Genomic DNA, 15329 nt, shown 5'->3' with positions numbered 1-15329 from the left:
TGTTACTATCTAGGTGCTACCAGCTGCCTAGGCAGTGTACTTCTGTCCAACCCCCAGCTTCCACCTCCTCTCTGTTGGGCTTGTTGATACACGATCCACTCATTATCGACTGCAAAAAGCACACTGACAGGGCCTCTTTGAAATCTGCCTTTCACTGGCTTCAGTCCAAGTGTAATCATCGAAAATGAAGCATGCTAACATCTTGCTGTATTGTGTGTGGGTTTGAATTTGAATATTTAGACCTAAGTGTACAAAACATAGTTTTACAGCGTTTTGTGCCCTTATTTTATTACTTCTAATGCTTTTGGAGTCTTAAGGTGTATGTATATAGAATATGCATGCAATAATGATTTAATTACATACACATTAATGAAGTAAAATTGTTTCAAATCAGTATTTACACATTTACGGGACATTTTTCCTTCCTAACAGTCTTTTCAAGTAGACGACCATGTGTCAATCTTCTCGAGGCCCATACAGAGGGATTTATTGTAGCTAAACACTGCCCCCTAGTGATGATGTTTAAACAAACACTGCCTTTGTTGAAGAAAAGTGCTTTGGTGACGATTTTAGAGACAACTTGTTTGGTTTGTCCTATCTCCTTTCAAGGGTCTACCTGGTTCTACTGGACTGAAAGGTGATGGTGGTGATCCCGGTCCTCAGGTGAGAAGGATGTGTTTAAAAAAAAAAAAAAAAAAAAAAAAGGGAGTGAAAGTCCCATCCAAGGTTACTGTTGCTCACTGGGTGGTTTTCTGCAGGGGCCCCGTGGCGTCCAAGGGCCAGCAGGGCAAATCGGGAAAGCTGGCAAGAGGGTGAGTGAACTCAGTGACCCCGGTCCAGTCACACTGTAGTGCATGTTAGATTATCTCAGTATTTGTTTTGTGTGGAGTTGTTTGTACCTGCTGCTCAAACGCTAAGAGGATTTTTTTTTTTTTTTTTACAACCCAACAAACATTCGCTTGACAAGCGCTTATAGGCCCGTGCGGCCTCCAATCCTCGGATCAATAGCTGGCCTGTTTAATCTGTCTGAAAATGTCAAAGTGAGTCAGAAAGCGAATAGGGGACGTGCTGCTCAATTTGTGGCAAACGCCTTGACCTAATTGGTTACTAATAAACATAAACCAGTTACAGGCATATCACTCATTAAATCTTATTTAATTGGGCAAATGGGAGGCATTAGGTGATTTTTAATACCCTAAAAAACATACCCATTTTCAAGGATATGTTATTGGACCCACTCCCACCTTATCCTCAGAGTTTGTTCTCTGATGTCTTTTTGTAATTTTCATCACAATGAAACAATGCTTTAATGAATGTTTTCACACTCCTGCTAACTATCTGCTGGTAACCACAAGACAGAATGATTTCATTTATGCGTTCCTATAACAGAAATCATTGCTCAAACATGTTGCAATATACAATATGTTCAAGGTCTGTTCTCATGTTTCTAGGGTCGTGCCGGAGCTGACGGTGGACGTGGGATGCCCGGAGAACCAGGCAGCAAGGTACCAAATACTATTAGCAATTACAATATATTTGCAAGTTGTCAAGTTTTAGTCAAAAGCTGGTGCAGCTCATAATTACGTTGCCGTTCTTGTGTTTTTATATAACAGGGTGACCGTGGCTTTGATGGACTCCCCGGACTGCCTGGTGAAAAAGGGCACAGGGTAAATGCAGTTACATTTCTTTTTGTAGAATACTTTGGAATTTCTTCCCCAAAGTTTTTGTTTTTCCTTTGTAGAATCAACTTCATATGAAGGATTTGTCTCTTCAAAGTAAATTATAAACCTAATATCTGTAAAATAGAATCCAATATGTTCATCTATTACGTTACTTTTAAAGATTATTGGCCATCGCCGATGTTGCTCTATGAATTAATTTTCTAAAATTTAATTGAGACAACGTGTTCTAGTGACTGCTGGTAGATCCTCATTGTGTTACAATATATGTGTTTTTCATAATCTCTGTATTATTTCAATTAGTAGTAAAAATTCTGAAATTCCAGTGTGATGGGTGAGAACCTGTAATGTCATGAAAAGCAGAAGTCTTCATATATGCCCGTGCATTAAGTTATGTTTAAATATTTTTATTTATTTTTATTTTTTTTCATATCTTAATTCCCATTTGTAAACTGTTGAATACTTGCAAAACGTTTGCTCAACCAGTCATCCGTAATCTAATTTTAGATTCTGGATGACTTGTTAAAATTTAAGATTTTTATACCGTATTTCTACAGTTATGCAATGCAAATTAAATAGTAAAAATAATTAGAGGATACATATCAATTAAAGAAAAGATTTTGATTCTTAATCTCCCTCTATTTGTCAGGGTGAGCCAGGACCAATGGGACCCCCAGGTTCTTCCGGAGAGGATGGACAGAGAGTAAGTCCTTTCAATTTGTAATACACATTCTTAACAACTTGTAGGAAAGAAAGACAAAAAAACACGCAAAACTGATATAGGTCATGCACTGATATTTTGAGTCACCAAACTGTGGCGTAGCTCAGGTCCGCCTTCAGGTTGCGTGAGGAGGCGGAGAAAATATGAAGGTGGGAGGCAGGCGGTCAAGTTTAGTAGTTTTTTTCACTACTCCGCCACTAAATACCTGTGGCTGTAAATATAGTCAACCATGCTTGGTTAACCAACATTTTGTTCTATTAATGCAGAAATGTATTTTGAACTGCTTATGTCACCAATCATGAGCTAGCAAGGATGCTTTTTTTTTTCAGGTCAAGAAATAACTAAGGTGTCTGTTTCTCCCCACAGGGCGAGGATGGAGAGATCGGGCCTAGAGGGTTGGCTGGCGAGAGTGTAAGCTTTTTTTATATATTTTTTACAAGACCTAATAATCCGATATTCTGACTATTCCAAATGCCGTTGCACTTGTTAATTCAAATGAATTTGATCATGCTTTACCAAAAGTATCCACAAGGGTCACATGCTTTTTCTTATCGAGTAAAAGCCATCGGCATTTTTTATTTTTGTATTTATTTTTTCAGCATCGATAACATGTGAATTCTTCTCATTTTCTTGTAGGGCCCAAGAGGTCTGCTGGGACCCCGTGGTTCTCCAGGACCCCCTGGCTCACCTGTATGTACCATCAGCTCCCCTACTATACATCATTATATCACTTCATGATATTGGTAAATGGTCTGTATTTACCTCATTTCTTTCTTATGTATCCCTCACAGGGTGTTGCTGGAGTTGATGGGCCTCCAGGTCCAAAAGGAAACATGGTAAGAACGTAACTTTGTCTCTTTGTAACTTTGAAATGTTTCCTCTGAGTTCTTAAGGCCACATCATTTGTGACGGGAGTTGTCTTTAACTGTTTCTGTAACTCTGCGCTGTCTACGTTGGGCTGTTAACATTCCTTTGGGATTCACAGCTGTGAGGTCAGAGGTCATCCCTATGCCGCAAAAGACCTACAGAGGAGAACCGTCATTTGTTTAAGTTCTACCATGTGAGCAAGATGGTATAACGTATTTTTTTTTATGGCATTTGCCGTAAATAAAGATCTTAAGGATGATCTGCAGGAAGAAAAGTTCACTTTAAAGCCATTAAATATATTTAAGAGCCACATTTCCTGTGCACTTGGTACAGTTTGTCATGATATTGAGACATTTCCACGGCAGATAAGTGCAGTCATTATTAAAATGTACTTTATTGTGGGATTCCTGAGAAGGCCAGGTTTAGTTCCATGTAAAAGAGACAAGTTTGGACTACTGTATAGAGTTGAGTGATTTTTCTAGTTATTTTCATATTTACATTCTATGCTGCACTGTTGTCAACTTTATCTTGGTGCTAGGTAAAGGTTTGGACGACACTTCCTTGCTTGATGATATTAACGTGAACAATCCAAGTGGCACTTTTTAATTTAATGCAGGCGTTGTGTTGTGTTTGCTTTAACCTCTATTCTTCATTTTGTTTAGGGACCACAAGGAGAGCCGGGACCACCGGGCCAACAGGGGATATCAGGGACTCAGGTAAACTCATTAATCACACCCTATCTTGCAAATTTACATCAAAACAAAGCGGGTGTGTGTGTAAAAGCTTCCCTCAAAGTTTTGAACCCTCGCATTTGAAGTAAAAGTCAAAGTAAAAGACATTGCCTAGCCATCCCCTTTTTCTCCCTCATTTTTGAGTTGTTTTGGGGAAATGTTTTGGTGTTGATTCATTTAATAACATCCTATTCGTGTTCGTGGAATTCCTTCAAGGGTGCCATACCCTTCTTAATCTTAACATTCTTTCACCAGCTCAACTCTTCACAGTCCCAACGTCCTCCACATTGATTTTATGTGTGTTGTCATAGAAACCAAGGCTCATTTCTATGTATGTATTCACTTCATAGGGCCTTCCCGGTCCCCAAGGCCCTATTGGACCACCTGGTGAAAAAGTATGACTAATTATTTTTTAATTGTTTTTATTCAACTATATGTGCATAATTTAACAGGGAAAATATATTTTTTTAACCAATCTGGTATTAATTTTACTGTCATCCAAAATCCTCATTGTTGTGTTTTTTTTTCTCATCTGCAGGGACCCCATGGGAGGTCAGGGTTGCCTGGACTTCCGGGTGCCGACGGACCCCCTGTACGTGCTCTTGTTACCTGTATACTGTACATGCATCCAGAATACTGATATTCATGCACATACTCTGCAGCCTCCAAAATCCTGGCAATGAAAATATTGTGATTCTATTGTGATTATTTTAGACAATATAAAATTGAAAACAAGTGTAGACATCTGTTTGTTTGTCGTATGTTTGATGGCGTGCACTGTATAGGACATCTTCCATTCACAGTTGATGGATGGTATCTCTGATTTCAATATCATCAACCGGATTGTTACAAATCTGTATGTGGATGTATGTTATTTCATTAGGGCTTGTCTATCTTTTTCAAATTATCAACAAAAAAAAAAGAAAAAAAACTGAACTTGTATTGGTTACTTGGGCTGCACATCCATATCACTTATATTGTCCTGTGTTTTTCTCAATTCCATTGTCAGCTCTTTGAGTGGAGCTGCATGAAATTGATGAAGAACTAAATGTCACACATGTTCACATGTCTGCTGCACAATCAAATTAGACAGAAACAGAGCTGTCATGCTGTAATTTTGCCAATTTCAGATCGATCCATTTGTTCTCATTGTATGTAGAAGTCACAGAGTGGCACATCATAAAAGATCGAACAGAAATGTGCGACCCATCTTTTTTTTTTTTCTTTTCTTCAAAGCTGTATTATAAACCTCGATTATACCTACCGCGAGTAGGTACCAGAGTCATATGATTATTTAAACTTTTATAATGAACCGTTGTATCTGATTATGTTTTTACAGGGTCATCCTGGCAAGGAGGGTCCAGCCGGAGAGAAAGGAGCTCAAGTAGGTGCCTTTAGGAAAGCGGTGTATATACTTTTACATAGATACAATAAATACAAATATATATCTTAAAAAAGCCATGCGGTTACGATGCAATAAAACATTTTAGGTGGATTGTATTTGAGGTGTAAATTTGCAGAGAGGCTCATTGCTTTTCTTTGTTTTTGGCCCTGACGTATGATTTTGTATTGTATTAGTAGTACTGAAGATAGTCAACCATCTGAATGAAGTTACATTTTTAGAAAAAAAATTTGCTTTAAGTCAGCCAGTTGTAACTTGAAGAAACATTCACAGTATTTGTAAACATAATGCCAGGTAGTATGATTCTATTTCTCTACCTCTGGATCAGTACGTAGACTCTATCCCAAATATTTCTTTAGGATGTTTTCACAATTATCAATATTATGGTTATCTTCTTGGTTGGATAGAATATTATCCTTTGCCAAGAGAAGAAAGGATGTAAACGTGAGCCTTGTCACATTTGTAAAATAATAAGTGGTGGTCGACTCAGTTTTCCCAACATTTATTGAGTCAAAGCATCCATTTTACATTAGAACACAAAGAGTATACATACTGAAATAAGGATGATCTCATCTCAATTTACTCACAATTTGACTTAGTGTAATATTTGGGCCTCTTTATTTGAACACAAAGCTATTTTTCTGTGGTATGAATGGCAACAGGTGGCTACACAGGTTTATTCTTCCTTAATTAATAAATAATAACATTTCAGAAAAATTATGTGAAATTGGATCATTTGCCGCGGCACCTTTGATGATCTCTCACTACACACTAGTTTGCAATGGCACCATGGTTGGGAACCATTGATCAAAAGTAACTTTACCAAATAACCTAATATGACAAGCCATTTTCATATACTTATATGCAAAGCTTTGATGGACTATTATTCTTCTTTCCAGGGTCCAGTGGGTTCTCAAGGTCCCATCGGCTATCCTGGACCTCGTGGTGTCAAGGTAAGCTCCTTCAGGAATATAATAGACCAGCAATTATAGTATAATGTTCAAATAATATGAGTCAAACCAAGTCTGCATAGCTTCAGTTAATGTATTTCCTGTCCAACAGGGTGCTGATGGTGTGAGAGGGTTGAAAGGTTCAAAGGGAGAAAAGGTAAGAACGAGATACAAAATAGTTTTAATAACATGTAACCAAAGTGAGGTGAGTAAATTCTGTATTTTGGAGTTAAATACTGTGGTAGCTTTGCCATTGGTGAGACAATTTTGTTAACATTTTATTATGCATCCTTAGTTTAAAAAAAAAAGCAATGCAAAAGGATGCATGTCACAAACAAATACAGCAACAGTGCTTTTGGAAGATTGTTGGAAGATGTTGAGTTTAATAACACTTTCCTGGGACTATTTATTTACACCACGAAAGTAAGCAGAGGAGACACTTCATTTACAATATATACATCAAATGTTAGCGCCAAATATACACTAATGTAGTATTTTGAAAAAAGGTTTTCAAAAGACAAGTGAGACCAAGCAGTGGGTGTATAATAGTGAAGCATTTATTTGGAAATTGAAATTGCCAACTACTGGCTTGACATGGGCATGATAGCATTTTGACAGAAAACATGTTTCGTCTTCAGCTGACTCTTTTCAAGAAATGCCCCAAAAAAAAGGTTTCTGAGGGAGATTAGACCATTGAAACAAAGTTTTAGGAGCCACCTGGTAACATATTCAGGCCACCGCTTCTGTAACTTGGACCTGTCTTTGCCCTCCTCACGTCCGCTTGAATCCTCTGAGCTATTGCCTAGTTGAGGTCAGACGATGGCCTCCTTCGGCGGAGACAAAGACTGCGTGAATGTGAAGCTGTCGTGCTCAAGGCGTCTCACTTTCACAGAACAATTCACGTCAGCTCCAGCTGTTTGAAGTGTTTTTCATGCGTGTCGCCACGCAGAATTTAAACGAACCCATCTTTGAAGAGATGGTCACTTGAGATTGAGACAAGATTTTATTGTATAAAATACACCATCTGCCTGCGTGATCGTGTTGTTTCCATAGTGGCAGCTATGCATTTCTTCCTGAATTATTAAAGCATGTGATCCAAACCCTGAGTCTTGGGGATAAAGGTTTTGTCATGAATAAGGGATGGGCTTAACCTCGTGTGTGTGTGTATGAGCGTATGAGGGTGTGATGGAAGAAGGCAGTTCTAAATTATCTAGCAAATAATGAATGATAATGGCTAGGTGACACAAAAGATTGTGCCAAAGAGACAGGGACTGAGTCGTGGATATACATAGAATTCATGTGTTATTATTAATGCAAAACTTGAAGTGCAATACATTGTATAGAATACAGAACCTATAGCATCAGTATGTCCTAAATCAATTGCTGCAGGGGAGTCAACTCAAAACCTTTGCACAGGATCACGTGATTCTGTTTTACAATATGACCTGCAGGTGGAAGAATGAATTATTCAATTGATAGAGCAAGTATCATTGGAACAGTGACTGGATATGATCACTGATATGAAATTATTTTGTGTTACGTGACGTCTTACGTGCTACCAAAGAAGCAATGAGCAATTCTAGAAACATGCTGTAGGTTGTTTTTGTTTTGTTTTAGGGTGAAGATGGTTTCCCAGGTTTCAAAGGTGATATGGGAATCAAAGGAGACCGGGTGAGGAAAAGTTCTTCCATCTCCGAAAATGACTTCTTCCATGTCCAAGTCATATTAGGTGAGCAACTTGATTACTGTATTTAAATTGTATTCAAGGGTGAGGTTGGCATGTTGGGTCACCGTGGAGAGGATGGTCCTGAGGGTCCAAAGGGACGAGCTGGCCCCAACGGAGAGTCCGGTCCCTTAGGTCCTGCTGGAGAAAAGGTAATATGACAGGTGTTTGTCTACATCTTTCTGAAAATTGTTTTGAGTTATTGTGCTGCTCGATATAATGATGATTTAATATTACTCAGGGTAAACTGGGAGTACCAGGATTGCCAGGATATCCAGGAAGACAAGGACCTAAGGTAAGTTAGTGTTGAAATAAATCACTCATTTTAGCATACAAGGCTAAAATCTTTACTATCAACCCAAGCTACGTTTTTTTTTTTTTATATAATTGAGAGTGTATATTGTAAAGAGTATGTGTAGGTATAGCTTTTGTATTTCCAGGAAATGACGTGAAATGATCAAATGATCAAAGATTGTGTGACTCATTTGCACTTAATGTTTCCAATGCAACTTGATGTGGGCGTCATATTATGGTAAGATGGTTTTTAATCGCCTGATCATGAAATGTGGTGTAACATACAATTATGTTCATTTGTCTTTTGTTTTACACATACACTATGTATATTTGTGCATGTATTTCTTATATGTTCATTTAAGATGTTCTCCTCCTTTCGTTAGCCTTACAGCATAATTGCCCAAATCATTTTTAACATTTTCAAATAACAAGAAAGGAAAAAAAAAAAAAAAAATTCAACAAACAAGAAGAGTACACATTTTTTTTTTTTTTTTAATTATTATTATTGCGATTGTGACGGTAAGTTAAAAAGACTTTGGAAATTATGCTGTCAGGCTAACTATACAGTATGTTCAATTTAGTTCTGCCATGTTGACCACCTTTAATCGGATTCAGAATTTGAAGTGGCACGAAAAAGGGCCAAAAAATATAATGTAAATGCAACACACCACAGAGAATAGTAATGTTAACAAGCCTGCCAAATGTTGATGTTCAGCTCGCATCTGCGTGTGTCTTCAAAAAGTCAATACATCACTTTTTTATTTCCTCATTTTTTTGGAAGCTTACATCATGTCACTGAACTGTTTTGTGAATTGAGGCATCCAGCGAAGACGCACTTTCTGGGTGTAGCCATCGTTAGCCTGCAAACTGCACGCTATAGTGGTAAATGGGCCTTGTTCTGGAAGCTAAGCACTGCTAACTCACAACTGAGCAGCGTCGGCAAACGAAACGACATCACGTTGTCCTTATATAGTGGGCGAGGGAACTCGAGCTAGAAAGTATACGCCCCAGCCCAGTGACATGTTTTAGCCCCACCCACAAAATCAGGAAAATTCTTACAGTGAAAAAGATGCTTAAGCTATATCTCAATAATTCAACACTATATTGTTAGAAGTCTTTGCATAAGTTTTCAGCACTTCAAACATATTTAATGCATTTTTAAACAAAACTGCTTAGTGCCACTTTAAGTTTGGGGGCATGGTTTTAACAGGTACCAGCTAGGTAAATTCTGGGTGAAACTTTACAATAATGGATATTATTTATATTTTACATCATTCCAATTCACAATACAGGATATAATAAAATATATCAAATAAAATAAACCCAACACAAATCAAGATTCACATTTTGAAATTAAATCACTACAGATATGCAAGGAGTACAGTTAATTGGTACTGATTGCCATGCTAAATTCATGTAATTGATCATGAAACATTTTAGCTGTGTGATTAATACATAATGAGCTCTCTGTTGTCCTTCTCCTGCTTTTTTGACAGGGCTCCAGTGGTTTCCCTGGATTCCCAGGAGCCAATGGAGAGAAAGGTGCCAGGGTAAGAAATCCACTGTGCCCCAATGTGTCATTACAGCATCATATCTAACACAAAATAACATTCATCTTCATTCTCTTAGTGGTATTATAAACTGAACAATGCTGGCTAGTGACAGATGAGCATTGCATCTCATCTTGTTTCATTGATGGTTTTTTTAATAGGGTGTTGCAGGCAAAGCTGGTCCAAGAGGACAGCGAGGTCCAACGGTACGTAACAATCACCCCAGGTTACCTTAATTATCTTTATACTTGAAATATAGTACTTTTTTGTGTTTACGTTGTTTTTTCTCATGATTATTTGTTTCTTTTCAGGGTCCTCGTGGGGCTCGAGGAGCCAGAGGCCCAACAGGAAAGCCGGGCCCCAAGGTATAAGATTCAGTATTGGTCATAACATACAAGAAACTCTTCAAGGATTGTCGTAAACGGGCTACATTTTATCTACCACAGAAATGACAACTTCAAATAATATCTGCGCAATGGAAATATTTTGGGATAAGAACATGAACTGATGATCATTTTTTGGTGTTGCGTGTTGCAGGGCACATCAGGCAACGACGGTCCTCCAGGCCCGCCTGGTGAGAGAGTAAGTCCACGGTGCATGAGTCTGATCAAACATAGGGCCAAGAAAGGTGCAATTATGGCAGTAGTCTTCTATAATTGCCATTTGTTCATGATTACTAAACTACTCCTCATTGAAAACCATTTTTGGGCAGGAATGAACAAATATTAACATACTTTACCAACAGGATGCTGCTGCTAGTTGAATGTACTGTTACATTTAACACACATTATCTTTTACTTTTTTATCCCTTTGTTTGCCGTCGACAGAGATAGCCATAGTGCTTGGTCAATAACTTTTAGGTGGGTAGTTTTGCTGTCTAAAAAAATACAGAATTAAAAAAAAAAGTTAATTAATCCTGCAAGCCTTGATACACATACACTTTATGTGTCGATAAAATGAAGTCTCATGAAGTGTGTTGGCCAGGCAAACACACATCCAGTATCTTGCTTGGAATGAACCAATTGATTTCAAAAGTACTTTTAACTGAAGGTTATTAATATTAAAGTGAATACATTTAAAGACTTTAACCAAGTTCATGTTTGACCTCTAATTCCTCATGTCGGTCTCTCTCTCTCTCCAGTTACCTTATTTCATTTCTTTAAATACCTCTGTATAATTCCAACCTCTTATTAAATATAGTAGTGACATATTGTAATGACACGATTAAAACTAAATGGTCTGAACTGTCTAATCTTCAATGGTCATGTTTAGGATTATTAGGAACCAAAGAATAAAAATTTATTAATTTATTTAAACAGCACATTTTGTTGCATCTGTAAACTGTCTTAATCTATGGATAGTTTTGTTTAAATGAAATTGTTTTGTTATCTTTGTTTTGCATGAAGGAGACACATAACATCATTTCTACATCTCTGTCATTGGTCTGACTGTTTCTATATTTACTACAGGGACCTCAAGGACCTCAGGGTCCTGTCGGCTTTCCTGGACCAAAGGGTCCACCTGTAAGTATTTTATATATACTTCACCACTGAATGTAAAACAATGTACTTGTAGGCAAATATGAATCATTTCATCACTGTATTGTTTATTAGAGCACTAACCCAGCAAGATGATTTGAGAATTTCATTCACTATAGTGGTACCTAGAACTATGTATAATTCTGTAAAAGGAACATTTGTCTAATTTAAGAAAAATGATGGTTAGGTGGCAAGACCATTCCCATTAATTCTTTCAACCCTATTATAGTCACGTGGGTCATTAGTTGCAATGTTCTTGTCTAGACAGATATTTCTTCTTTTGTGTGGACCATATAGTGTGCTTATAAAGCATTTATAAAATGCTGCAGTTGTAACTAAAATGAATAATTTGGTGTTATTTCTTACTGACGATGATCAGTGTCTACGTCATGAATAAAAGTGTTAATTTCCTCCAAATAGGGACCACCTGGAAAGGATGGACTGCCTGGACATCCAGGCCAGCGTGGCGAGACAGTGAGTACTTCCATAATATATATTTCCACATTGATTTCTGTATGTTATTAGACACACAGTACGGAGCAGTCATTTGTGATATATTTCCAAAATTAAGTTCTTGGTATGACAAGCGATAGTAACAATTCATATTTACGCAAAAGGCTATATTTCTACCGACACGAGATTAATCCAACAATAAAAAAGCTAAGTTGGACCCTGTCGCATTTATTTGCAATGCCCCTCTCGCAGCTTTTATTCCATACTTGAAATGCATCACCAGTTGCACAAGGTTCAGAGGGCTATAAGTTTTTCTAAAAGCTTGCACATTATCTCCTCCATATGATACCTTAGGTTTCTGCTATCTGAACAACGGTATACTCTTCATTAGGATTTTTAAGTTCCTAGATTTATAGTTGAAGAGCGCGCTATGCAGGCATCCAATATGTGGATTGATTACAGCAATAAACATGCTGATGGGCGCCTAGGCGCATCAGCACAAGTTGCATTGCAGGAAGTGCATATAAAGATTTGAGTCAAGCCAAATCTCTGTTTCCACTACATGATAGTAATAACCCGGAAGCAGTAGCTCATCTGTAAGGACTTGGACTTTGGAGCCGGTGCAACTGCTTTGAGTCCTGTTGCATACAACAATGTAAAAATGCAACCCTAGCTCATGTGATGCAATATCTTTCTCTGAGGGCGCTATTTTCGTAGACAGCGCATCTGCGACGGGGTGCAAATGCTGGTGGGTCCTAATTTTCGTGCAAGCGCAAGCCTCGTGTTTGCCAATTCAGCAGACCGGTTTGCACCAAGCTGGGTGTTCAAGCGCGGCGAGGGAGTGTCCTTGGAGATCCGCCTGACGGAGTGACAATTTGGTGGCAGAAAGTCAGTCTAAACTTGTACCTGCTCAGACCCATGTCTAACTGCCAGCACAGGCTGGACCACTGGTCTAACGCAATTTTGGTGCATTTGATCGTTGTACAAGCACAGACATTGAGAGCCGCAGGCGTATTTAAGTCGCCAGCAGTTATCAGCAGCTCATTCTTAAAAACCCGTAAACAATGTGTGTTGCCACACTATGGCCAGAGAAGTGACAATGCTCCACCCACACACTGATCGCTGCAATTATGCATTGTTCTCTTTATAAGCCTGGTTATGTACTGTAGACTTACGAGACACAATATTAGGCACACTTGCACAATGTAATGATCTGTGTCCAAAACTCTGCCTATACAAATATATGACAACGATTAAGTTAGGATAATAGAAAGGAACAAGCTGATGCATAAAAAAAGAATAAATAAATGTGCTCGCCATTGATTTTCCCATTAATTTATGTATGTGCTGAGGGGGCGGGACCACGGAATGTCCAGAATAATTTTCTAATCAAGAGCAGTATCGCGGTGACGTTAGAAAGTGCGTCCTATAGGAGAGGGGCTGGCGGAGTGATTTCTGAGTGCTATTCTGGCAGACTTGTATTGTAAACAGCGAGGGGGAAATGGAGGAAGTCATAATGAATGTGCTATTCCACAATCCCAAGCTTTGGGACAATAGACAAATGATATTCCGAGACTTATAGGCTTTCAAACTGCTGCCTGAAATACACTTCAAAGTACTCTTTGTGGAACTGTTGATCACGATCGAGCTTAAACTCCCCGAGATCCTGCCATGAAGTTAGCGTGGGATGCACCCATTCATTTTTCTTTTGCTGCTGCTCATCTCCTCTTCCTCTTTAAAATAAGCAAAGCCAGGGCTTTCTTTTGCAACAATGACAAATACATAATTGCCAATGTGCTGTCTTCATCTACCAGCGGGGAAAATCCTCGTTACTTCCTTGTATGCTGTTACATCAGCACTTGAAAATATGGCACTTTTACCCTGTGCCTTTTACATTTGACTGTGAAAGGTTTAAATGTATATATGTGCCCTGCCATTGACTGGTGACCAGTCCAGGGTGTACACAGCTACTTGCCCAAAGTAGCTTGGATAGGCTCCACTGTACTCAAATTAAGGACAAGTGCTGCAGAAATGGATTTTGCAACCACAATCATTTTTATTTGAAAATGGGGGAAATCACAAAGGTTAGTTTGCCCTATAAAGAATGTTTAAGCATAGCCGAAGGGAATACTGCTGCATAAACCAATCAAGCATGACTGTGAACTTATTCAGCAACTTTTTTCACAACTAATTGTTCAGTAGCCCCACTCCCAAGAGAACTCGTGTGTGTGTGTGTGTGTGTGTACACGTGTGTGAGTGTACTCCTTTATGATGACATTCAAACTGTTCTTGACAAGAATCAAACATCCTCCTGAGATTATGCAAAGTTAAAAAGGTATTTTAAAAGAGTGTGATGCTCTATCTAGGCATTGTATTGAAGCTTTTAAAGAAATACATCAGAAGCACACCAGTATCAGTATGCAGCAGTATGGTGGGCTAGTGGTTATGAAGACTGAATTATCCATTGGTTTGAACGTGAGTGTGCATGTTTATTTATGCCTTGCAATTGACTTTGTACACCACATCCTGCCCAAAGTTAGCTGGGCTAGGCCCCAGCTCACCTGTGAACAAAATTAGGACGGATGCGATAGAAAATGGATTTACAGAGAACAGAGGATTTATGTTTTGAATTAACTATGATAAACTATTTAAGTATAGTTTGAATACCCATTGTTTATTCAGTACAGTCATTCTTTTAGTCCATATGTTTATTGTTTTGTTTTTTTCTTAATTAAAATCTCTTTATTTTCTTTCAGGGTTTCCAAGGAAAAACTGGTCCACCAGGCCCAGGAGGAGTTGTCGGACCTCAGGTAAAAAAAAGAAAAAAGTATATTAATGGATTTATATAAGATTCTCTGTAAATTCACCTCTACTTCTTGGTCTTATGTTACAATAAATATCCTATTCAACTTTGTGATGACATTTTAGGGACCCACTGGAGAGACCGGTCCTGTTGGTGAGAGAGGGCACCCCGGACCTCCTGGTCCACCCGGAGAACAGGGTCTCCCTGGAGCTGCTGGCAAAGAGGGAGCAAAGGTCAGTCAAGACACCATACATATATATTGGTAATCCAGTAAATTACTTTATGACAATAGTCTGTTACACTACTCCTAAAATTTCAGTAAAAACTTTCACATTTCTATATTAGTTAAGAATGTTAAAATATTACTTACAATTCCTGTGCATTTAATTAAGGCGTGACAGTTTGAGATTGGAACAAATTGTCCTTCCTTAGAAACCTTCTTAGGAAATAATGGAAGTATTAGAAGATTTTTCTAAATCTCAACAATTTGAAGGTTTACAGTGTCCACTGTACATCTTTGGTAACATATTGCGTATGACATGGCCAAATAGCCTGGAGAACTGTCTTATGTTCCTGGCAAAGCAATGGAATCGCAAACATCAAAAGACATCTTTGTGA

At 38.3% G+C, this 15329-nt stretch overlaps 1 protein-coding gene across 3 annotated transcripts in view; it reads left to right on the top strand.

The window, feature by feature from the left end:
- col11a1a (collagen, type XI, alpha 1a) overlaps positions 1 to 15329 on the top strand; it is a 64000-nt gene that overhangs the window by 28005 nt on the left and 20666 nt on the right. For all 3 annotated transcript variants that reach the window (XM_061666130.1, XM_061666129.1, XM_061666128.1), the window contains 25 exons: positions 610 to 663; positions 759 to 812; positions 1452 to 1505; positions 1614 to 1667; positions 2329 to 2382; positions 2767 to 2811; positions 3037 to 3090; positions 3192 to 3236; positions 3930 to 3983; positions 4349 to 4393; positions 4537 to 4590; positions 5338 to 5382; positions 6300 to 6353; positions 6463 to 6507; positions 7968 to 8021; positions 8118 to 8225; positions 8315 to 8368; positions 9864 to 9917; positions 10079 to 10123; positions 10229 to 10282; positions 10455 to 10499; positions 11387 to 11440; positions 11876 to 11929; positions 14665 to 14718; positions 14837 to 14944. In XM_061666130.1, the coding sequence (XP_061522114.1) occupies positions 610 to 663; positions 759 to 812; positions 1452 to 1505; positions 1614 to 1667; positions 2329 to 2382; positions 2767 to 2811; positions 3037 to 3090; positions 3192 to 3236; positions 3930 to 3983; positions 4349 to 4393; positions 4537 to 4590; positions 5338 to 5382; positions 6300 to 6353; positions 6463 to 6507; positions 7968 to 8021; positions 8118 to 8225; positions 8315 to 8368; positions 9864 to 9917; positions 10079 to 10123; positions 10229 to 10282; positions 10455 to 10499; positions 11387 to 11440; positions 11876 to 11929; positions 14665 to 14718; positions 14837 to 14944 (1395 nt within the window). The remainder of the gene's footprint in view (positions 1 to 609; positions 664 to 758; positions 813 to 1451; positions 1506 to 1613; positions 1668 to 2328; positions 2383 to 2766; positions 2812 to 3036; positions 3091 to 3191; positions 3237 to 3929; positions 3984 to 4348; positions 4394 to 4536; positions 4591 to 5337; positions 5383 to 6299; positions 6354 to 6462; positions 6508 to 7967; positions 8022 to 8117; positions 8226 to 8314; positions 8369 to 9863; positions 9918 to 10078; positions 10124 to 10228; positions 10283 to 10454; positions 10500 to 11386; positions 11441 to 11875; positions 11930 to 14664; positions 14719 to 14836; positions 14945 to 15329) is intronic.

This window comes from Phycodurus eques, chromosome 21 (genome assembly GCF_024500275.1).
Source record: "Phycodurus eques isolate BA_2022a chromosome 21, UOR_Pequ_1.1, whole genome shotgun sequence".
Taxonomy (NCBI): domain Eukaryota; kingdom Metazoa; phylum Chordata; class Actinopteri; order Syngnathiformes; family Syngnathidae; genus Phycodurus; species Phycodurus eques.
Note: the sequence above shows the minus strand (reverse complement) of the source record. Positions and strands in the feature narration are given on the sequence as shown.